The sequence below is a fragment of the Numida meleagris genome, chromosome 25 (genome assembly GCF_002078875.1).
Source record: "Numida meleagris isolate 19003 breed g44 Domestic line chromosome 25, NumMel1.0, whole genome shotgun sequence".
Taxonomy (NCBI): Eukaryota; Metazoa; Chordata; class Aves; order Galliformes; family Numididae; genus Numida; species Numida meleagris.
In genome coordinates this window covers 4,530,474-4,554,421 of record NC_034433.1, presented here as the reverse complement: position 1 = coordinate 4,554,421, position 23,948 = coordinate 4,530,474, and the positions used below count along the sequence as shown (strand labels likewise).

Sequence of the window (23,948 nt, the reverse complement as noted above, 5' to 3'; positions counted from 1 at the left end):
ATGGCACAGAGAGACCAGGAACCCTGTGGGGCTGAGGCAGCAGAGAGGCCTGAGCAGGGCTTGGGCATGGCTGCCTTTTGGGATGGGTGAAGCAGTCACCACGAGTAAAACATTCACTCTGAGAGGCTCCCACAGCCTTCTCCGGATGCTTCCAAGCAATCTCCTAATGGGGAGGAGCAGACTTTTTTGCCTTGCCTTTATTTACAGGGAGGAGAAAGCTATACCTTGGGGACATGAGGGGAGGGGACATTTGCAGAAGGGCTTTTCCTGCACTACTGTGCCCACAGCAGGACACCCAGAGCCCTGGTGCTCTGGTGCAGCATCTCCACAATGTGCTCACACTGTGGCCTTGCTGCCATCAGCCCAACCCTTCCTGCAGGCAGAGCCAGGGGTGAGGAGGAGCTGGACAGCTGGTGCTGCCCTTTGGAGCCAGGCTGTAAATCTCTGGCTGGGATCCCAGAGAACAAGACGGATGTGCAGGTATGGGGAGTTCCACCCATGCTGCTCCCGCCTGAGCAAAGGGCTTGGGGTTTCTGAAGTCAGCCAAAGTCCCCTCAGCACCCCAAAGCATCTGGACAGGGGATGGAGGACAGCTGGGCCACCCACAGCACCCTGGGGACAACACCAAGCCCCTGGCACAGTGGCAGCCCTCCTCCAGCACACCAAGCTCCCCAGCAGCACCTTGTGCTGAGATTTTGGGCATCAGCACACATTGCTCTGCTCCCACCTTATGCCACAAATGCTGCCTGTCTGTGCCAAGAAATGCTGCCTGTGCCGTGGCCAAGAATCAGAAGGATGCTCCACGTGCACCACAGCTCACCCGCCCCACTGACCACCACCTGTGGGTTCAGCAAGCACAGAGACTCTTTGTGATCCCCTTGTCCTTCCTTGGTCCTTGCAGGATGAAGTGGTGGCTCAGGGTAGAACCAGCACAGGATGGCAGGACCCAAGCTGTGTCCCATAGAGCTACCCCGCACAGCATCCAGTGCTCAGGGCTGCTTGGAGGTCTCAGCACCCCAAGGGAGATGGGTGGAGGCTCCCAGAGGTGAATCCCTTGGTCAGACCAGGGGGAAGCCCCTAGCCCCACCTCAGGTCTGCCCACACCGCAGGCACAGGGAGAAGGGAATGGGGGCTGTGAGACATAGGATGAAGGGGGAGGAGAGAGCATGGAGAGGTGGCAGCTCACAGCAAAGTGTGCAGGGAGGCTGAGGACTCCCCCCGCAGCCACCCAAGCTTATTCTTTGCCGCTCCTGCAGTAACGTTTTCACCTTGTGCTGCGAAGGAGTCATTATGCCGAGCCAGGGTGGCGATTGGCTGGCTAAAAATGCCTCTGTAATCTCCATGCTGATCTTTACCCCCTCCTCCCCATCTGCCGTGACCTTCCTCCCAATGTGCAGAGCCAGCTCGAGCGAGACGGAGCCTTTGGGTTCCCTGCCAGCACCCCGGCCGCCCCCGCTGCCGCCCAGCCTCCGCACCCCAGCGGCCTCCCCGCGCCCTCCCATGGGCCCTGCAGCCATTCGCCCAAGGTACTGGCACGCGTCCCCGGGGCTCCCAGCCTGTTCCGGCTCCAGGAGGTTGGCGGTGGGGGGCTCCCAGTGGGCAGTGGGTGATGGGGATAGCAGTGGCCTTGTTGAGTGGATGGGATGCTTGGGCTCAGCATGTCCCTGTGAACCCTGACGGTGGTGTCGGCCCTGCAATGCTCCCAAACCTGGGGAGTGAGATTTTGATGTAGCAGCTCATTGCTGCCTGGTTTAAGCGATTTCCAAACTTCTGTAGGATTGAGGATCGCTTTCCATCTTGTGTCTGGGCTCAGGGGGCTGCTGTCAGGTGGGAAAGAGCAGTAAGGGTCTCATGGGGGGGGGGGGGCAACAGAGGTTCTGTGGCACTTTGTGGCTCGCCCCCGCTCCACGCGTTATGCAAAAGCTGCATCAGCTTGATAACAGCCTGCACAGCCCTGCTGGCACCTGAGGGCTCCTGAGGGACTGCTTGGGGGCCCTAGGGGGCTGCTGGCTCCTGAGGTGCCCCCGAGGCCACGCTCACCCTGGCAGCTGGGGGCTGGCACTGCGGTGCTTCTCCATGGAGAGCCCACAGACCATCCCGCACCAGGAACGGGGTCCCTCCAGCTCCCCACAATGCATAAAAGATGGCTGGGAGCCAGAAAGCCAGCCTGAACAGCCTGCAATTGTCAGGGCTGTCAGCGCTGAGCAAACGGAACGATTGTGCTCCTCTTCCCTCAGCCTCCTTGCTATGCACTTGGCATCCTCTTACTTGCCTGGTGAGAAATTCAGGATCCTGCCCTCAGCCCTGGGTTCGAAGAAATACAGGCTTTGCTTGCACCCCCTCCTCACCCAGCACCATGGCACCGAGCAGCTGGCAGGGATCTCTGCGAGGAGGCTTAGGATGAGCCAGGGGCTCTCGAGGGCAGTGCGGGCAATGCTTCAGCCCCTCCAGCCCTCAGCTACCCCTGGGTATGATGGGCTGAGGGAAGTGGCTGTGGGGATGCCCAGAGCAGCCGGTGGCATCTTGGGGCTTTGCCACCATTTTATCCCCTCATTTTGGCTCCCTTAGTAGAACGGGGATAGGTCACCAATAGGAGAAAGAGGGGGAAAGCCAAACCTCATGGGGCAGACCCAGGGATGCTGCGATGACTGCAGGGGAGAAACACATCTCCTGGCCCCATGCTCTGACCAGGATTGCTGCCCTTGTCCTGCTCATCCTGCTGCACTGCACACATCTCCTCTCTGCCATTCTTGCACCTGCCTCACAAACAGCAAAGCAAGCGCTTTGCTAAACGGATTAGAGCTGCACTCCTCCTGCAGCCTCCCCGAGCTGCTCCCTCAGCCCTCAGCCCCGCTGGGTGCTGCACCACCACAAACCACGTATCTGGGACAAGGCAGTTCCTGCAGCACAGCCACCATGGGCTGTCCCCGAGCTCTGGGGCATGGTGACCTTACACCAAAATCTGGCTCCTGCAGCTGGTTGGTGGTGCACAGCTGGGGGATAACAAGCCAGAAAACAACCCCATCCCCCAGGGCAGTTCTGGTTAGGCAGGACGCTGGTGGCACTGCTGGTGATGAGGCTGCGCTATGTCCCCACACCTCCTCAGCTCAGGGACAAGAGCTGGAAAAGGGAGAGGAGAGGCTTGGGAAGGAGATTAACACCGGAAAGGGAATTTATCAGTGGCTGAATGCCAGGCCAGCCACTGGTGACAGCAGTGAGCCCGTCCCCAGGTGCTTGCAGCAGTGTCCCCATCCCCTCCTGCCCCTCTTTGCCATCACTGCCTCTTCCCACAGTGCCATTCTACCAGCCCAATGGCACCACCCGGGTGTGTGGGATGGATTTAGCTAAAAGGATTGAGGAAAGGCAGCCTGGGCGGCTGTGGAAACCTCACACGCAGCTCTGCCCCATGGACAGACTTTGTCCCCGGTGGGGCAGCCAGCAGGGCTGTATTTGTGCAACACCACAAAGGCAAACAGAGAATCTTGAGGTGTTTTAGCAGAGGAGCCTTGGAGAAGGCACTTCCCCATGGGGCACAGCAGCACAGGGGGAAGGAGGCAGTGACCCTGACCTTGCTATGGCCATGGGCAATAGGGACATGCTCCTCCTGGCTGCTGCCCGCAGCAGACTCTGCGCAGAGAGGCATTTTCCCAGGAAAAATGGAGCCTTTATGTCCTGGTCCCTGCCCCTGCCCCGGAAGGGGCTCAGAGGATGCCTTCGGGCTGGGTATTGGCAGACAAAAAGGAGATTGTTGTGGTGGGAGCTGGGTTTCTGGCAGCACCTGCCCCATGTCAGGGCCCTCCACAATGGCTCGCTTTCTGCATAATTGCTGCAGAGGGGCCAATTATCCTCCGATGCTAATTAGAGATGCAAAATAGCCTTGTGTTCGCATTCTCCCAGCAAGCGAGAGGGTTCCTGGGACCTGCAGTACATCTGTAGCTGAAATAGGGTTGGAGCATGGGGGCACCCGCACCAGCTCCTGACCCTCCTACCCCCTGCACCCAGTGGGAAGTGGAAGCAGGAGGTCAGTGAAGGGACAGGGACAGCAGAGCAGAGGGACTCAATGGGCTGGGGGCTCTCCCATTGCTCCCAGCACCAACCAGCTCAGCACAGAGCACCATATCCAGAGGGTTCTGTGGAAATTTGGGAGATGCATCTTCCTTTGCTTGCCTGGAAGGCAGGTGGGAGGATGCCATGCTCAAAAATCCCCTCCCATCACCATGCAAAGATAAGCACTCATGCCCCCCTGCAGGGTGACAGTGCTGGCAGCACATGGCATTGCTCCCCAGCCCAGCCCAAGATGCAGCATTGCTGCAGAGCTTCGCTGCTGCAGGGGGACCCTGCTCGCCCTGGGCTGCATGGGAAGGATGCTGGCAGCAACCAGCAGCGCGGTCAGGGATGATTTGCTTCTCAGTTCACTGTGGTGCTCGAAGAATCATAATTTCAGAGTGCCAAGTAGCCCAATAAATCAAGGCTAATTTCCTGCCAATACTGGCCGCCGCTTCCCACGGGGAAACTCATTTTATTGAGGGGGAAATGAGTTATTGCAGGAAATAGTGACCGCTGGGATGGTGCACACCGGGGGAAGGTTTGTCATGGCCGTGTTTTTGCCGCAGGAGCCAGCTGGCACTCACTGCCAAGGCTCTGCACCATGGAGGCAGGGCTCCAGGTACCACAGGTGGCAGTGGGCTGGGCACTGGAACCCCCTGTCATTGAGGTGCCCCCCATCACTTCCTTGGAGCATTTGTCACCCCCTCCAGTGTAATGCCAAGAGCATTTGCTCTCCTGTGCCCAGGTGCTGCCAGGGCTGAGGGTGGCTGGGACAGCCTCAGGTTAGAACCTGTGCTGAGAACTGCCAGCTCATTGCACACAAAGATGACAGTGTTGCCCAAAAGCAGGTGTTGGAGCACCGCTGCCTGTTTAACCTGCAGCACCCGGTAGCCCAGCACCCTGAAATGGCAAAGAGCAAAGACCACATGATGCTGCAGGAGGCTGAGCCCATCCCTGCTCTATGTTGGGACAGCGTTATTTCACCTGGGTCTCTCACTGCTGCCAGCACAGCCAGCCCTGAAATATTTTAGGGCCTTTCTGGCCTGCTGAGAGGTGGGAAGACATGCTCAGATGGCACGAAGAGCACAGAGAGCCATGCCGAGCTTCATTAAGGAATGGAAGGCGCTCATTAGGGGAAAGCTGAGCCGGGCCAAGCCTCACGGGAGCGGGTCGCATTCTGTGGGCAACCCGATCCGGGCAGCTGCAGCCCGACAACCAGACAGCCTCATTACCACAGCTCCTGTGGGCGGCTTCGATTACTCAGCCCAAGCCGCTCGTCTGCTGCCAGCTTTGAATTTCCCTGACATCACCCTGAGCTGGGGGAAAATGCAGGCAGTGGAGAGCAGGAGAGCCTGTCAGTGCCCTGGCTCCAGGCTGCAGCTCCCCACAGGGCTCAGGGATGTGGAACCCCAGGATAAACACCCAGGCACAAGCCCTAGGGTTTGGGAGGAGGCAGCAGGTGGACGCTGCCTGGTTCCATGGCCTTGGAGCAGCAGCTCATGGGGTGCAGCCGCTTTGCCCCTTCCCCAGCCCCATCCCATGCTTCTGCCTCCTGCACCAGCTCCTCTCCAGCTGGCACATTTGGCAGGGAGGCGGCACCAGCTGCCTCTCCAAAGGTGTTTAGGGGTGTTTGTTTCTACAAGAGCTCAACCATGAAACCCTCCTCGCAGTGCCAGGGGGAGGAGAAGAGAGAGAGCTCTGCTCCATCCTGTCCTGCTGCCCTGCACCTAGTGCAAGAGGATCCCAAGGATCCCAAGGACGAGGCTGCCCTTAGGATCCCTGCTCAGCTCCCCCAGAGCCGCACTGCAGCGCAGCCAAAGGCTGAGAGGAGCCTGTTCCTGGCCCTGCTGGAGCCTTGCAGCACCAGTGGGTCTGGACACCCGTGCGCAGCTCACTGCCTGTGCCACCTCCCTCACCCCAGCACCCACTGTGCCCCAAGAGCAGTACCAGAGCGCCTCACCCTGCGCCGTTCTGTGACAAGTGTGTGCTGAGCACCCTATAGCCCCAGGTGTGCACACAAGGCACAGCGAACACCTGCCCCTCCTGGTACCCAAGAAACCTGATGCCAAGGCGTGTGCTTTCTGAGGGGGTCCACATCCTCCCTGGACGGTTTTTGCAACCTTTTAAGCATCGGCTCCATCCCTGGTTGCCTTGACGACAGGAGGCTGCAGGCTGGGCGCGCTCCCGCGGCCGTGCACGGTGCTGCTGCCCGGCTGGTGCTGAGTGCAGCGCAACGCAGCGCGCCCGTCCCACCGAGCCCCCCCGACCCCCCCTGCGGTCCCCACTGCCCAGCCCAGGTAAGTGGCAGCCTCCGCGGTGCTTTACTGCAGGGAGCCTGGGGAGGGACAGGGGACAGCCAGGTCCCCCCCCCGGGATGGGGTTGTGGGATGCTGGGGTGCCTTGTGTGCGTGGGGGGGTGCACAGGGGGTGCTGCGAGGAACCGGTTTATGTTCACCCCCCGGGGCAGGGTATGGGGTACCTGATCCTTTCTGTGAGCAGTGGGGTTGCGCACGTGACCTTCAGCCCCCCCGTGTGTCCATGAAGGTGCTGGGGCTGTGACCGTGTCTTGCTACCAGGGGTGTGCCTCAGTTTCCCCAGCTGCAAACGTCCTGGAGGGGAGAGGACTTGTGTTGTCCCCATCATCATTATCCCCTTGCCCAAATGAGCACCTCACCCTGTTGCTGAACCCCTCCTTTTATCATCTTCCCCCCAGCTTCTCCTCGCTTTCTACCCCCTCGCTGAGCCCCCCACCCCAGCTCTCTTCTGCCACCACTGACAGCCAAACCCCAGGCACCTGGCAGCCCCATGGCAGCTCCATTCCGCTCCCGTCACTGCCAGCCCTGGGCTCACTGAGGGGCAGGGGATGGGACCCTTCCCCCCCAAGCACGCAGTGCTCTGCCTCCCATCTCCCTCATATGGATGCAAGGGGCCAGCACCCCCAGATCCTCCAGCACTTCTCGGCTTAATTGCAAAACACATATTTGAATTTCTGCTTAAACCCCACTCCTGGGACTACAGAAATCCTTACTCAGGAGTCACAGCATCCTTGTTTACAGCAGCGAGCTAAGAGGGCAGGCTGAGAAGAGCTGCAGAGCTGCAAGGCAAGTCGGAACCCCAGCAGCTGAGGCTCAGAGCAGTTTCCCTTCTCCAGGCCTGAGCACATTATGGGGCTGACAATCCTGCTCCAGATCTCTGCACCCCGCTGGTGTCTATCCACATTCCTGGCACATCCGCTGTACCTATGCTGGCTGCGAGCTCCCCCGGAGAGAAACGCTTGTGTTATCTGCAAATGCCATGCATACTTCCAGAAATCTGAGCAAGGCTTGTAAAATCCCTTAGAAGACTTTGATGGGTGTCCTGCGTGCTGAGCGAGATAACGCTAGGGAGAGGAGGAGGAAGAGGAATATTTCTGCAGAGCACACAAAATGTGAAGCTGATTGCTGCCAGGTCTTGGAGCAAAAAGCGTCAGCCTGGTACTGCAACATGGCAGCATCAGCAGCACGCAGCCCCATCCCAGCCAGATGGGCATCCTCCTGTCCATATATGGGACATGGGGCTCTCACAACATTCCTGGACTGATGAAGCTTCTTTGCAAACGCTCTGGTTTGGAGGAAGCTGCAGATCATTTCTCACTGGACCCCCCCATCCTTGCTGCCCCCCGGACTGGGACAAGGCACTGCCACGTGCACATCAGGCTCAGGGCTCAGTGGAAAAGCATCTCTCAGAAGTTTCCCACCATTACCCATGCACCCACCCCAGGATGCGCTGCCACTGCGTGCACTAGCCCCATGCCGGCCCCATGGCACTGCCACGTCCGAAACCCCACAGAGAAACACCTAGTGCACGAGGGCCCCCTGTGCTCCACACCTGGGCAGGGTTGGGCTGTTTGCCCCAGGGCTCCCATCCCAGCCAGAGAGGTTTTGCTGGAGGAAGAAGGACACAGCCCTGCAACGAGCTGTTCCCAATCTGAGCCCATGGCTTGGGAAGGCGCAGGCTCGCCTCCCACCAGGCTTTGGCTCAATTTGATAATTAGTGGGGTGGTCACACAGCCAGGCCTTCCCCGGCTCGCATGCCTCCCCATGCTGCTCAGCCCTGAGCCCAGGGCTCTGCTCAGCTCCAGCTGCCAGCGGGAATCAGCAGCACCCGCTGCCCAGGACTCTCCGAGCCCCACAGGGACGCATGGAGCTGCCCTGCTTTGGGGGAGAGCCCAGGCACCCAGCTGGGTGCCCACACCGCCCCGAGCCATTGTCACCAATGTCACACTGCCACCACTCCCCAAAGTGCAGCCCCCACCTCCCCATTTCCCACTCCCCACATCCCATCTCCTCTATCCCATGGGGATCACTGCTTCTTTTCAGGGGAGGAAGCTGCATCTCATTCCCTGTGCCCATGAGCATGCCAAGCCCCAGCTCTGGTTCTGGGACATGGGGAGGGCAGCCAGCAGCATTTCCCCTCCAGCAAAGTATCTTGCAGAGCACGCTGGCTTTGCAGGCAAATCTGCCATCATGCTGGGGTATCTCACCCGCCATGCATTGCTATGACAGGGGCAGCACAGGGTGCTCGTGCCCAGGCTGGGATACTGCTCCTCGGTGCCGGTGGGTTTGCATGAAGTTGGACCCTGCTCTTGGCATCGCTGTTCTGAGTCCATTTGTCTTCAGCTGAAGTGATTTTCATGTGGCATTGCATCACGGCGGCATTGAGGCAACCAGTGCTGCTCCCACCAACTGCAATTAGCAGCAATAGGGGCGTGGAAATAACCTTCCTGCAGCCAAGCACCCAAACTGGGGCTGCTGAAATGCAGCCTGAATCCCTCCCAGTACAGCCCTACACGCACCCCCAGCCTCGTGTGCTTGCAGAAGGAAAACAAAATGCAGCGCCTATTTCACGTCACAGCTCCCTGGAAGGGTGTTATTTGACAAACCAGGACTCTGTGTTTAATTGCAATAAAACCAGCTCAGGCAATTGGCTCATTTTGAATTGCCAGGGCTCTCTGCTGTACTGATGGCCCTGCTGGGAGCCACCAAGGAGCTACAAGACAACAGCAAGCAGCAGATTGCATCCTGCCCTGCTCACGTGCTCCTGCAGATCAGGTCCTTGGGCAGCACTGCGGGGCTGGGGCTGTGTCAGGGATGGGACAATTTGTAGGAGGGTTTGGCACCAAGGCATTGGCCTCCTTAGCACTCTCAGCCCTGCACCAGGGCTCAGACCTGCCTCCTTCTGGTTTGTCACAAACCCAAACCTTGGGGAAGAATGGGGACAGGGACACGGGTTCCATCCATGCTTTGCTCCCCTCCTTGTGGTGCATCTGCTGCAGTCCTGCTTTGGCAAAGGGCTTTCTGCAGCAGGAAAACTTGCTATGGGAAACTTTGCAGCCCCTCCCAGCCCCGGATGCATGCAGCAGGAGGGAGACACATGCAGACAGCTGCCACTGTGCCCCAACCAACCGCATAGCTCAGGGCACCGCTCCATGGGCTGCAGGCTCGGAGGTGATGCTGCAGCAAAAGTAAAGCTGTGCATTCCCATCTGCTGCTCTGCTCAGTGGCTGTAGCAAACCCACTGATGGTGAATGTGGTTGTGTGATGCCACCATCTCCATCCCCAGTCCCAGGACTGGGGTTGTAGCCTGGTTCAAGCAGCGCCCGCTGCTGCAGCTGCAGGGATGCCCAGCTCCTGTGCCCGCAGCATCAGCAATGCCAGTCCTCTGCATTGCAGCACCTCCTGTCTGCAGGGGGTCAGATCCTGCATCCCAGCCCCTGGTACCTGCACAGGGACAGAGACCCGTCGCAGGAGCAGGAGCTGTGTCTCAAGAGATGAGCTCTGCACTGAGGAGGCTGCCAGGGAGGATGGAGAGGAGCAGGGGGACCTGCGGCTGCAGGAGCAACCCAAGGACATGCCAGCCTCTGCAGGAGCATGAGCTCAGACAAATTTGGCCGCTGCAGCTTGCAAAACCCTCTGGCAGATTCAGGGTGGTGTGGGGCAGTGAAGCAGAGCCCCTCTGCCCAGGGTTCCTGAGCGACAGCACCCAGCTGGGGCTGGCAGCTCGCCTACGCCGTGCTCAGCTGCCGGGCATCACCGCCAGGCGCCTCAATGCAAAGCAATGGGCTGCAGAGGAGGGGGTGGCAGGGGCCGAGCTGCTGCCCTGGGTGATGGGCACTGAACACGGGTCTGGCTACAAGGAGGGCACATGCACACATGCATGCATGTCTGCCTGCATGCATGGCTGTGCGTCTGGGTGCATGGCACGAGAACGGCAGCAGGGCAGCAGCATTTGCTGGAAAGTGATGCAGAGCCAAAAATAACCCCCAAAGCTGCAGCTCGAACCCAAATAACAGCACCGAATGCTGAGCTGTAGCAGAGTCTTGCAGCACCCCATGGCCTGGGGGGCTCTGTGCCTCTGGGTCCCATGGGACCCTCCCTAGGGTCCCCAGCACTGCCTTGGGCTGTCCCCCTGAGGATGTCTTTGCGCTGCATCTGCAACAAAACTAAGAGCCAAAGCCGAGGTGCAAACAAACCCCAACACCCTGGGGTATGCTGTGGGTGTGCAGGGGGGCGGGGGCCGTGCTGTGGGTGCCCCATGCACGTGGGTAGGTGCTGCACACCACGGGCTGCACGGGGACAGTGCTGGCTGCGCTCCGCACTGCCGCGCTCCCCATCCATCTGCGTCTCTGCGGCGGAGCAAGGGACAGTCACGCGTTTATTTTTAACTGGCTGGGGAGGGCGGGCAGGGATTGGTGGGTTTCTTGGTTATATCACTAAATCCCTGCGAGGCCCTGTTAGTTCCAGCACAGCGAGCCCGGCCGTGGCGCACCAGTAACCGTTTCAGCACTCTGTCCTCCCTGCCCCATCCCAATGGGCCCCGATGTGCGTGTAGCTGGAGCGAGTGGGAACCCTGCACCCTGCGTCCCAAGGGTGCACCCCATGCCATCGCCCCCTCCTGGGTGTGGGATGTGACCCAGGTTTCCGGGTGTCCCGCTGCATCCCCAGCCTCCCTGGCTGCGATGGTGTGTGGGGACCACGGCCATATTCCCCTGCCCCAGCACTCTGTGTGGCTTGCGGATATGTTGTCCCCACGCTGGTGGCTGTTGCCATGCAGGGCAAGCCCAGTGCTTCCCATGGGGAGCGGCATCCCACTGTCATAGCCACCATGGTCTCCTCTCTGTCCCCATGGGATACCCATTCACCAGCCCCATCCCCAGGTCCCCTTGCGATACCCATCCACCAGCCCCATCCCCACGTCCCCCAGCCCCACATGCAGCTCCGAGTGGAGCAGCGAAGGGTTAAGCCATGCAGCAGCCCCCACGTGACGCTCCGGGGATGCCGTTTTTCTGTAGATCAGGACGGATTAGGCTGGAATATCAGGACGAGAATTTCTCCGGGCTGTGCTCCCCCCACTCCACGGCCCCCCCGAGGATGCGCAGCAGCCAGGCCAGGGCCCCCCCTGGGTAAGGGCTCCTTGTGTTGCTCCCCACATTGCTCCTCATGTTTCTCCACCCCAGCGGAGCAGCTTTAGGGCTTCAGTGGCTCTGCGGCAGCTCTGCCTGACCAGACATTGCATAAGAAACCCTGGGGCTCGAGCAGGGCTTGGATGCCCGCAGTGGGTCTGGATTTTGGATGGCATCTTAGGGGGGGATATGGGGGGCACAGGAAGGGAGGCAGAAGGGGCACTGTCCCCATCCCCATCCACCACAGCTCACCCTGTGGTGCTGCAGGGGATGGAGATGATGGGGTTGGGGATTCTGACGGAGATGGGGATGGGGATGGGAATAGGGTCCCTGCTGCCCACCCTGACCCCTCTGCTCTCCCCAGTGCATGAGGCTGCTGCTTGCCCGAGAGCCACCGAGCGCCCGCACTGACGGCCGAGGCCGTGCCAGGAGCCATGTCGGGTTCCTACGACGAATCGGCAGCAGCCACAGAGGAGACGACCGACAGCTTCTGGGAGGTGAGCTCTGGTTAAACCCTGTCCCTGCGGTGTCCTGGTTTGCTGTCACCACCTGGCAATGCGCCCTTGCCTTCTGAAGCCAGCCCAGCACTGGGGTCCCTGCTGCGGTGCCTGGGAGGTGTCCCAGTGGGGCTGCAGGAGGTCCTGCCCTACCAGTACTTACAGTCAGAGAGGACCAAAAGGAGGTGGCTTTAAGACCCTGAGCAAAAGCTCCATCCCTGCATCCCACTGTGGCATCCATGGTCGTGGCTCTTCCTCTGTCCCCTTCTATCCTTGTCCCCATCCACATCTCCATCCCCATCTTCGTCCCTGCGCCCATCCCCATCCCTGCTCCCATCCCCATCCCTGTCCCCATCCCAGGTGGGGAACTACAAGCGCACGGTGAAGCGGATTGATGACGGGCACCGGCTCTGCAATGACCTCATGAACTGTGTGCATGAGAGGGCCAAGATTGAGAAGTCCTATGCCCAGCAGCTCACTGACTGGTCCAAGCGGTGGAGGCAGCTCATTGAGAAAGGTACTGGGACACTTGGATACCATGGAGGGGTGGTCCAGGCTGCATGGGGGTGCTCACCTGTCCCCTACATCCCCAGGCCCCCAGTACGGCAGCCTGGAGAGGGCATGGGGTGCCATCATGACAGAGGCGGACAAGGTGAGCGAGCTGCATCAGGAGGTGAAGAACAGCCTGCTGAACGATGACTTTGAGAAGGTGAAGAACTGGCAGAAGGACGCCTACCACAAGCAGATCATGGGGGGCTTCAAGGAGGCCAAGGAGGCTGAGGATGGCTTCCGGAAAGCGCAGAAGCCCTGGGCCAAGAAGCTCAAGGAGGTGAGAGGAGAACCATGGCATGGCCATGCCTTGTCCCAGCCCCAGCTCTAGGTCCAAGCTGGATATCACATCTCTGCAGGCAGAGGGACGGGCCAGGAGCTGTCCCTGGTGCTACAATGTCCCTGTTGATCCCTAGTCCACCCTCTCTTCTCCCCATAGCTGGAGACAGCCAAGAAAGCCTACCACCTGGCCTGCAAGGAGGAGAAGCTGGCAATGACCCGGGAAGCCAACAGCAAAGCAGACCAGTCCAACACCCCTGAGCAGCAGAAGAAACTCCAGGACAAAGTGGAAAAGTGCAAGCAGGATGTGCAAAAGGTGAGAGCCATCAGCACTGCGGTGCAGCTCCACTGCTGTCCCTGCTGTGGGCTCATGCAGCACAGGGCAGTGGAAATGGGCACCACCACTTCATTGTCCCCATTTATTCCCATTTCCCCATCCCTGGTTGTCTGTACAAGATGGTTACAGGCAGCAGTGAGTGTGAGCAGGGCAGAGATTTTACCTTCCCACTGGGGCAAGATCTCTCCTGCTGCCTCATTTCTCCCTATGGAGGCTCTTGGCTCAGGAGGGGCTCCCCAGCATGGAGACCCATGGGCCAGCCTGGCTCTGTATGAGGGCTGGGGGGCTCAAGGTGTAACCGGGCACCTCCTGTACCCTGCAGACTCAGGAGAAGTACGAGAAGGTTCTGGATGAGCTGAACAAGTGCACCCCACAGTACATGGAGAGCATGGAGCAGGTCTTTGAGCAGTGCCAGCAGTTTGAGGAGAAGAGGCTCAACTTCCTCAAGGAGGTGCTCCTGGACATCAAGAGGCACCTGAACCTGGCTGAGAGCAGCAGGTAGGTGTTCTCCTCACTGTCTGGGCAGAAAGCTCCCATGCAAGGTCTCTTGGAGCTGCCCTGAAGGGACCAGGTGCTTCCAGGCAAACCCCTCCCCTGCAGTAGAAGGGAGTGGGCTCCCTGGTCAACACGATGGTCACTGAGTGGTACCAGAGTGGTGTTCCCCAGTGCATCCTATGGAGTGGTGCAACCTGGGCATCATAGAATAGAATCATAGAATCATTCAGGCTGGAAAAGACCACTAAGATCATCAAGTCCAGCCCCAACCCACCCCCACCGTGTCCACTGACCATGTTTCTCAGTATCACATCTCCACAGTTCTAAACACCTCCAGGGATGGTGACTCCACCCCCTCCCTGGGCAGCCTGTGCCAATGCATCACCACTCTTTCCGAGAAGAAATTTTTCCTAACATCTAACCTGAACCTCTCCATCCCACCTCCATCCTGTGGATCCATCCCCATGGCACCCGACCCTTACCTTTCCCCTCAGCTATGCCAACGTCTACCGGGAGCTGGAGCAGACCATCCGCCTCTCGGATGCGCAGGAGGATCTCCGGTGGTTCCGCAGCACCAGTGGCCCTGGCATGCCCATGAACTGGCCCCAGTTTGAGGTGAGGCTCGACCCCTCCCAGGATGGGGACCCACAGCCCAATGGCTGAGTGCTGAGACCCGCATGCTTTCTGCCTCCAGGAGTGGAACCCGGACCTGACGCACACGATAACGCGCAAGGAGAAAATGAAGAAGGGCGAAGGGGTGACCCTGACCAATGCCAGCAGCACGGGCGAGAGTGGGGCATCAGCAGGCGAGCGCGGGAGGTGAGTGCCATCAGGGTGATGCAACCCACTCCTAGCACTGGGAAATGCTTAAAATTTGTCTGTGCAAACACTCCTGCTGTCACCTGGGTGGGGGGATGAGATGTCCTTGGCGACAGGTCTGCTCCATCCTCCCATGGGCTGTGCTGTCAGCTGGGGTCCTGCTCACTGCAGCTTGGGATGTACCCCAGATCGGGGTGCCTGCCCGACCCCCATCCCCTCTCCCTCCCACCCCAGCGTCAGCAGCCACGACCGTGGGCAGACCTACAGTGCAGAGTGGTCCGACGATGAGGGCAGCAACTCCTTCAACGCCAGCGAGGCCAACGGTGGCACCAACCCCTTCGACGAGGACTCGGTGGGGAAAGGCGTGCGGGTGCGGGCGCTGTACGACTACGACGGGCAGGAGCAGGATGAGCTCAGCTTCAAAGCAGGTGATGGGTTGTCCCATGGGTGATCCCCTTTTTGGGCGGAAAATCCACTAAATCGTGCCAGAGTGATCCCAGCCTGTTGGCAGAGAATCATTAAGGCTGGAAAAGACCTCCAGGATCACCGAGTCCAACCATCAGCCCATCACACCAAGAGGGGAAGGCACAAAGTCGGGTGGGATGGGAGGGACGGGGCACAGGAGGAATCACAGGACACCCCGTGCCTTCCTGCCCTGCAAACCTCGCTCCATGTGAGTCCCACACCCCAGAGGACGCTCCAGCAACAAGCTCTCCCTTCCTCCCTTCTTCTCCAGGGGACGAGCTAACCAAGCTGGGTGAAGAAGACGAGCAGGGGTGGTGCAAAGGGCGCTTGGACAACGGGCAGCTGGGGCTCTACCCCGCCAACTACGTGGAGGCTATCTAAGTCTTGTGGTGTGCTCCTCGTCGCCGTCCGCAGATCAACCCCCCCCCCGTTGTCTCCATTCTCCACCAGCCAGCCGCCATCGCGCCGTCTGCTCCGTCACTCCCCCCCTGTTAGAGATTCAGACATATTTTCCGACCAAGCTTTTATTTTTTTAAGAGTTGTCTCCGAAGAGTATTTTGCATAGTCGCTTTTTTCTTCTTCTAAGATAATGTGAAGCGAAAGACGACGTTGTCCGTTCCGCGTTAGCTGAAGCGAAAAACCCGATACCTCAAGATCTTAAAGCCCAACCAGCGAGAGCTCCTCCTTGGTTGGATTTTAAAGATACTGAAATCATGAGCCGCCTTCTGATTGGCTGGAACTGTTCTGAAACGCACGGCGCTGATCTCCTGGGACCAACCTAATTCGCCCCTCTCTGAAAAAAAAAAAAAAGAGAGGCAATGGGGTTTTGCACCGTTTATTTTTTAATGTTTTCATGTTCTCCGCTCCAATTCTTCCTCTGTCCCCAAAGGAAGGGGACAAATGCCCCCTCCTGCCCCACAGCCACCTGGGGGAAGTGGGAGCAGCCCCACCACAGAGTGTGGTGGCATCTCTCCTTCTTCCTCCTCCTCCTCGTTGCCCAGAGCCGTGCCCTGGGTGTGCTGCAGGGAGCAGCACTCTGCGAGAGCGAAGCAGATCCCAAACGGCTGCTTCTTGGCCAAGGACCCCTCTGCAGCCCCACGCAGCCAAACTGGGAGAGAGCGGAGACCCTCTGGGTGCTGCTGGGACGGTCCCCCCGACCCCTTCCCAAGGTCCTGCAGGGGGGGGGGAACTGCACACCGTGCTCACTCCATTCCTGCACCTGCACTCTGCACGGAGCAGAGCCCCTCAGCACCCATGGGTGCTCCCGGATAGCCCCCACCCCCCACCCGTCCTCGCTGCCCCATGCACTTCCCTATAGCTCATCACCATCATTTCTTTCTTTCCCACACCGACACCTGCCCCGCGCCCTCCCGGCCTCCTTCGGGTTTGCGAATTTTTTGGCTCCAGGGACGCAGCGTTGCTCCGAGGGCAGCGTGTGGGCACTGCCCCTCCTGCCCGGCACACGAATGGGAAGAAAACAATACACAAAAAGTCAGACAAGAAACCCCGACCGACCAACCGCCCGTCTCAGCAATGCACCCCGGTTTTTGTACATTGATTGTGTAATTTAAGAAGTATATATATAATATATATATATATTGTGATTGTAATGACCGTGGATACAACAACTAAAGCAGCAAGCGAAAATAATCAACCTCTGTGCGCGTCCTCCGGGTCCGGGTTTGCGTGCGCCGATCCCACTCTGCCCTTGGGGTTATGGACCCCAGTGTGGGGTGAGCATCAAAACCCCCACATTCCCCCACGGTGCCCTCCGCAGCCCTGGGATGGGCTCTGTGGTGCTGCAGGAATGGGGCTCGCTGCCTTTGGGGTCAGTTGGGAAATGGCACTGGGAGCCATGGGCCATACTGGGAGCTATGGGAGAGGGAGCACACCCTGCGGGGTGGGCCAAGCCGCAAGGCAAAGCCTTGCAAAGCCCTCGGGGGGATCTGAGATAGACCAGGAGGAGGACATTCCCAGTATCAGCAACGGGATCCTGAGCTGTACTGGGGAAACTGGGAGGAGGGAAAGCCCCGAGGCGCTGGCACAGCGCACAGAGCCTTGCTGCAAGCCCCAAACCCACGGGAAGAGCAACGTGTGGGTCGCCAGCCCCTGTCCCAAGCAGCCCTGGGAAACAGCGGCAGCTGTGAGCAATGGGATGGAGGGAGGGGGAGAAAAGAGATTTTCCCTTATGTGTGCAGCTGGGTTTGGGGCTGACCCTGCAGTGCTGCCCCTGTGCTCACAGAGAGCAGCAGCAGGACATGGGCAGCTCAGTGGAGTTACAGGCAGAAGACCATGAGCTATTTTTTCCCTTTTAAGCTCCTACAGGTCGTCTCACAGGGATCCGGGTCTCCCTTCTGCCCTCTCCATCTGAACCTAAGCCACAACTCACCGCCAGGCAAAACCATGAAGAAAGTAAAACAAATAACGATTGTAATATACAAGACAGACATTGCCAGGTAGCTCAGACCTTTGTGAAACGTGCAGTTCCCACCAGCTCCCGTTCTGTGTCCAGAGGGGAACGGCGGAGCTGCGTCACTCTCCCTAAGGAACAGGGCGAGCGAAGGGAAATCCCAAACGCAGGGGAGAGCCCTGTGCTGAGGGCAGGGGGTGGGGGGCTCCAGGGGTCTGTGCCCAGGGCTGGGGATGTGGCTTGGGGGGGGCTGCACACCTGTGGGGCCAGAGCTGAGGTCCCACATTGCGCAGTCGGTCCCTGTGCAAAGCAGTGTGGGGTTTGGGGTGGAGCGCCCCATATTTGCAGAGGGATGGGGGATGCATCTATCCCAGGGCCCCATGTCTCTGTGTGGTATGAACCCATAGCAGACGGGGGTGGGTGGCTGGGGGCACTCCCAACTCCCTCCCACCTCCCCATCCCCTCTGCTCACCCCACAGGATGAAGCCAATATGCTCATCCCCACAGCACCCAACCCATAGCCAGGGCCGCTGTCCATGCTCGTGCCATGTCCCTGGGTTTGTCCCCCCCAGCATCCCCATCCCATGCCTGGGAAGGTGGGATGAGCCCCACTGCTGCACCCCGTATTTGGATGGCCCGACATCCAGGAGCTGTTCTGGGGGTTCATCTGAAGCAGCTCTGTGCCAGCTCATGGGTTTGCTGACAAGAAGGGGGACTGACCCCAAAGCTCAGCCCGGTGGTGGCATGGGGACACGGCTTGGCTGGATGGAGTGCGGTCTCAGTGCTCCCCATGCTGGGACAGGCGATGCCATACAGTTACTGGGGTCTCCTATGGGGGCTGCCCTTGGCCCTGTGTCCTGATGGTGCCCAGGGCTGCAGAGAGGGGAGGGCAGTGTGTGTGGACAGCAGGTCACAGCTGGAGCCCCGGTGACCCCCGGCACGCTCCCACCCTCGATCCCAAGGCTCAGGCAGCCCCCCCCCACCCCCCAGCACATCGGCCGTTGTCTCCTTATCCCCCTTCACCGCCTCCAGCCCCTAAATCCGCTCCACGCGTGGTCCTGGCCCCACAGCCGGGCACGTGGCAGTGCTCTGAGCTCAGCCCTGCTCCAAGTACAGAGTCTGGGGACAAGGGGGTCCCCTGTGGTCCTCGGGGATGACCCCAACCACGGTCCTAAAGCACAGGAAGACGGATGATGAATTCGGGGAGGGCAGTGAGGGCCCGCGGTGGCCCCGAGGCTCAGTCCCTCAGAGCGGGTGCACGAACTGGTAGACGAGGCGCTGCGAGATGTCGGGTTTCCGGATGATGCCCTTCTTGTAGTACTGCCGGATGGAGCGGCTCAGCTTGTCGTAGTTCATGGCCGGGCGGTTCTTCCGGATGCCCCATAGCCGCGCCACCTGCGCCGAGTCCTCGATCTTGAAGATCCCTACGAGGGGAGGGGGGATGGGAAGCTTGGGGTGACCGCCTGGACCCCGACCCCGGGAGTGCCCACCCACCTTTCTCCTTGTTGAGCCAACGGATGAAGCGCCCGTAGTTGTGGGGTTTCAGCAGCAGCTCCTTCAGGAACTGCCAGAGGTGGATGGGTTGCCCGGCGCAGGATGAGTCCACTTCGCTGTCTGCCCATCCGCTGTCACCCCCTGTGCAGGGAGGGATGAGGGGGGAGGGGGATGAGCCCAGGGGTTGGGGCTGGGGGCAGCAGGGAGAACAGCGGGGCCCGGCCCTCGGCTGCCCCATAGGGATGCACAAAGGGTGAGAGCAGCGAGCGGCCCCTCTAAAACAAGGGTCAGGACCCCAGCAAAGCCGTGCAGAACTCACCGCAGTATCTCACGTCCCCCGGGGCAGCTTTTTCCTTCATCCACGCGGCTGGAAATCGGGGAGCGGGCGGTCAGAGGGAGCCCACCCCGCGGCGCAGCGCTCCCCCCGGCCCCGCACGTACCCGACTTCCAGATGTCCAGGTGAGCGTGGAGGACGTCGCCGCAGACGGGCGAGCGTTGGCAGAACTGCTCCTCCGACATCGCGCACAGCTCCTTCCCCGACAGCTCCTGGAAGGATTTCCCGAGCTGCGGCAGCCGGTACTGGTGCTCCGTCCACAGGATCCACTTCTGCACGTTGCCGGGGCTCCAGTCCGCGGGGTCTGGGGTTGGGGGTGGCGAGCGCAGCGTCAGCCCATAGGGCCGGGGGCACCCTGCGCTCATCCACCCCCATGGGGGTTGTTTGGGGGCATTTCAGGAGCGCTGAGGGGGTTTTGGGGGTAGGTTGGGTGCTCCGGGTGCCTCTTTGGGGTATCAGAATGGTTTCAGAGCATTTAGGGCATTCTGTTTCAGGGCACTTTTAGGTGTTTCAGGGCATTTGGGGTGTTCTGGCAGATTTTCAGGGTTAGGGGTATCTAGGGGGTGTCTGGGGGCTGCTTAGGGCAGTTTGGGTATCTCAGAGCATCTTTGGGGCTTTGGGGGGCATTTGAGGGCCTGGGGTGATCAGATGGGTTTGGGGGCATTTTATGGGTTTCTTTTTTTGGGGGGGGGGGAGGGGTCTGCATGCACCCACCTGCGGCAATGTTGAGCAGCTTGCACGCCGTCTCGATGTCCTTCAGCACTTCGCCCACCACCATGCTCTGCATCTGCTCCAGCGAGTGCTCCTCCAAGGGCAGCCCCCCCTGCAGATCCCCATCGCCCCCCAGCCCCAAACCTTGGCTGTCGATGATGGGGCACTGCTCCGGCTCCTTCTTCACCTCCCCTCGCCCCCCCAGGGCACCGCTCTGGGAGGTCTCCCCCATCCCTTTGGAAGCCCACGCGACGTCCTCCGAGTAGAGCATGTCGAAGTAGTGCAGGCAGAAGGGGGTGCCGGGGGGGCTGGGGCTGCCCATGCTTCCAGTGCTCAGACCTGGGAGGGGGGGGGAGAGGAGAGGCTCAGGCACAAAGCAGCGCTAAGCCTGTTAGAGGGGGAAAATCCTACAAAGAGACCCACGGCGCCCAGGGAGCCCTCGGAAGAATGCTGGCTTAGGGTCGTGCTGGGGATGGTCCCGGTTTTGGGGTGGGAGATGGAGTCTGGGTATGGGGCGCTGGGGGGCTCGGGGTCTTTCTGAGCACTGCTGTGGGGCCCTGGGTGGGGCTGAGCCCCCAAAGCCCCTACACATGGGATGTGGGATGCCTAAACTTGCAGGCACAGTGATGTGCACGGAGAGCATCACCTGAGCTCGTCCCAGCGGTGATGGCTCTCCTGGGCTTGGGTCACCCCCAGACCACAACTTTCCCTTCACACTCTCGCAATAAAAGCTGCCCCCATAGATCCGTCCCCATCCACCAAGGGCTCAGGAGGATGAGGCTGCGGAATTCCCATGGCTGCCCCATGGAACGGCTCCTTCTGCTGAGAGAGCTCCGGGAGAGGGATGCAGGGGACAGTCGTCCTGTGAGGGGACAGGGATGAGGGGAAGGGGCAGTGCTGAGCAGCACAGCACCGCTCAGCCTAGGAGCAGGTCTGCTCCCAGCACGGCGCTTACGTGGCTTGGGGAATGGCCCTAATGGGCACCAACCGGGAGCACCGGCCACGTCCTGCTGTCTGGGATGGCACAGCCCATGGTTTGGGACATGGCACCTCAGCACCGAGTGAGGACAGTGATGACGAAGAGGAGGAGGAGGAGGAGGAGAAAGACGAGGACGGGGCTGCCCCCCCCCCCCCCCCTATCAGTTTCCCTGAGCGATGGCACCCGCTCCCAAACCTCCCCTTCATCCGCTGCGGATGAAAAGAAGAGCTTTAGCAGATCCGCCTTCCATGCAGCCCCACGCTGCTGCGGCACAAAAGGGGACGCGGCAACAGCTGCACGGCTCCAGCAGCGCAACAGCTGCAGGAGGGGTCCCCAGTGCCCTGCCCTCCCCCTCCTCTGCCAGCCCTCGAGTTGGGCACGGGGAGGATTGGGAACGTGGCCCCAAAGCAGCCACCCGACCGACGACCAACGCGCTGTACTCGCAGGGCGGGGGCCGTTGTTTGCCTTCCCTGGGTGGGACCTGTTTGCTCGCAGCTTCGGGTGCCTTTTTTTCCCCTTCCCTCTCCCTTATTGCTTTTCCCTAGAAAACTGGAGGTGCATCCCCGGGGCACTCCTGTACAGCCCATGCGTGTGGGTGTCAGCCCCGTCCGGGGCACGGAGCTGTGGGCGATGGGGACGTTGCCGTGCCCTGGGGTCCCCTGGCAGCACGGCCCGGCTGCACCCAGTGACACCTTCCCAGGGATCGGCCTTTGAAAGCAAGGGAAATTAAAAATAAATAAAAAATCCCCCCCCCCCCGCCCCTCACCCTCGAACAATGGGGCCGTTAATTACTCCTAAGCCGCGGTGGAACAGGTTGTGCCGGGCACGGGGCACCCAGGACGGTCCCAGCTCTGCAGGTGCTTCCGAACCAACCTCCCCAGGCAGCGGGGGGAGCGGGGCCGGGCTGTGTGCCCCCTCCTGACCCCGGCACTGCGATGGGGCCGCGCTGTGACCCAGAGCCACCCCACACATCCCCGCTGCCAGCGGGACACCCCTGTACCCGACCCTGCCAGCTCCAATCCCAAACTGACAGCTCGGAGAGGATGGGGACCCAGCAAGCCCCTTCCTGCCCTCAGACCCGTTCCTATCAGAGATTTGGGGTTCATCGCTGGTTTCTTCCAGCAGCAGACACCGCACAACATGAGAGCCCCCACACCTCACACAACAACGCCCTGAACCCCTCTGTCTCTGTGCAAAGTGCGCGGATTTCCCCAACCCCCCCATAGCCGGGCTGGGGGCGTGGGGCAGCACACAGAGATGCGATGGATCAGGGTCTCGCTATGGGGTTGCAGCCCCACAACGGGGCAAACCCGGCACACAGGAGGGATGCAGCCCACCGAGGGGTCCCAGGGCTGTGCCCCAGCCTTTTGCCACCCCCTAACCCCCCCCATTACCTGCATGGGGGCTGACGCCTGGACCATGTGTCCCAAAGCCCGGGTCAGGCTGCCCCAGCCATGCGCTAACAGCAGTGGGGTGGGGACGGGCACAACTCAACGGTGTCCCAAGCAAAGCCCCAGTGCTCGGTGTCCCCCGGGTGAGCAGCAGAGCTTGGTGTTCCCCATGCAGGGCCAGGGAGTCCCTATTTATAGCAGGCAGCTCCCTGCCCGCGAGAACGGCCGTATTGTGGGGGATTTGGCAGCTGAGCGGCATTTGTGTTTCACTAACCGAGCAGAACCATAAAAATCCAACCTGGAGCCAACATGCCTCCAGCACTCAGAAAAAAACCACAACAGAAATCCAGAGAGACACAGCAGCCCTAAGAAGGTGCCGCTCCGGGAATAGGGTTCCGAGATGCCCCCGAGTACACAGCGCCTTCCAGCAGCGTCTTCATTACGGGAGCCAATGGCTCAACGCTCTCACGGTGACCCACAATCCCATAGAGCAGGTTGGGGATTTGCAAACCACGCTTGATTTTGGGTGACAGCCCCCCGAGGAGCACCTGGCACTTACAGCAGAGGGGCCGTGCCCCCACCTGTCCCTGCGAGCCACGGGATGGGATGACTGCGGCGGACAGCCCCACACCCACCCCCAAGTAGTGCCAACCTATAGGGGACGGCAGGAGGGTCCCACGGGGACAGCTGTAGGGCTCTTACCTTGAAGGGGCTCAGCAGCAGCATCGGTCCCAGCCGTGGGTGGGAAGAGCTGACCCCGCGCTGCTCCGCTCGGTGCCCACGGGGGGCATGGCCCAAAGCACAGTGCCCCAGTGGGGACGGTGCCCCGCAGCACCCGCCCGGCTCACAGGCTCCAAAGCATGGGCTGCCAGCAGGCACTGTACGGGGTGGGGACACGGATGGGGCACAGGGAGCGGTGGCCGAGGGATGGAGGAGGTGTGCGATGGGGACGCGCTCAGCAAATGCCTCCTCGGCCCATTATATCCAATTCCTTCCTTATTTACCTGAACAAACAGGCTGTGTGCTTACCTCAGCTGGAGGTGTTTGAACAGCCCGAGCGGGGTTAACCCTTGAGGGGTGCAGCATGGTGCCGGGCTCAGCCCCAAGCGGGACCCCACAGGGGATGGGACAAACCCCATTAACCCCTTCCCACCTGGAACACCCACCCTGGAGGCAGAGATGCGCAGGGTAAGAGCGAAAGGCTCTTCTGGAGCACAGAGACCCATTGGGTGCACTGCGGCAGCACACAGCATCCCACAGCATTTTGGGGGGAGCAGGGATGCTCTGAGCCCCCAAGGACAAATCACGACCCACGGTTCCAACCTGCACCCCAAAACTGTTGGGGATCGGCACAGGGATGCGGCCCCTTCTCCTCCCTGCATTGCTGCTGCATGGGGAGGAGCTGGGGGCACAGCGGGAGCACACAGAGCTCCAGGCCCGGGTTGTCTGCACCGGCAAAAGCAGGAAAAAGCTGTTCTGACCGAGACAGACCCCGAGCTGGTATTTATGGTCGCTTTGAACACGTAAAGAACGCAGCGCGGCTCAGGCAGCTCTCCTGCGTGTGCAAAACCTCACTCCCATGTCCCAACCCCCCATGCCGTGCCCCAAACCCCAACCTGTACCCCCAGCCCCAGCCCATGCCCCAAACTCCATCCCATGCCCGAAACCCCCATGATTTTACCGTCACCCCCCTCCCCAAC

At 60.4% G+C, this 23,948-nt stretch overlaps 2 protein-coding genes across 4 annotated transcripts; one reads left to right on the top strand and one right to left on the bottom strand.

The window, feature by feature from the left end:
* PACSIN1 (protein kinase C and casein kinase substrate in neurons 1) lies at window positions 1,306-15,775 on the top strand. Of its 2 annotated transcripts, XM_021377438.1 has the most exons (11): window positions 1,306-1,526; window positions 11,378-11,488; window positions 11,853-11,985; window positions 12,346-12,502; window positions 12,579-12,814; window positions 12,974-13,129; window positions 13,473-13,648; window positions 14,140-14,260; window positions 14,340-14,464; window positions 14,699-14,892; window positions 15,201-15,775. In XM_021377438.1, exons 3-11 carry the CDS (start codon window positions 11,923-11,925, stop codon window positions 15,308-15,310), a joined length of 1,338 nt encoding a protein of 445 aa, XP_021233113.1. In that variant the 5' UTR covers window positions 1,306-1,526; window positions 11,378-11,488; window positions 11,853-11,922; the 3' UTR covers window positions 15,311-15,775. The 2 variants fall into 2 exon arrangements, with proteins under 2 accessions (XP_021233113.1, XP_021233112.1); XM_021377437.1 differs by lacking the exon at window positions 11,378-11,488 and having other exon boundaries at window positions 1,309-1,526.
* SPDEF (SAM pointed domain containing ETS transcription factor) lies at window positions 16,496-23,242 on the bottom strand. Of its 2 annotated transcripts, none has more exons than XM_021377439.1 (6): window positions 22,252-22,545; window positions 19,882-20,217; window positions 19,274-19,471; window positions 19,153-19,200; window positions 18,834-18,974; window positions 16,496-18,763 (listed from the first exon to the last, which is right to left on the bottom strand). In XM_021377439.1, exons 1-6 carry the CDS (start codon window positions 22,505-22,507, stop codon window positions 18,585-18,587), a joined length of 1,158 nt encoding a protein of 385 aa, XP_021233114.1. In that variant the 5' UTR covers window positions 22,508-22,545; the 3' UTR covers window positions 16,496-18,584. The 2 variants fall into 2 exon arrangements, with proteins under 2 accessions (XP_021233114.1, XP_021233115.1); XM_021377440.1 differs by lacking the exon at window positions 22,252-22,545 and adding an exon at window positions 22,951-23,242 and having other exon boundaries at window positions 16,509-18,763.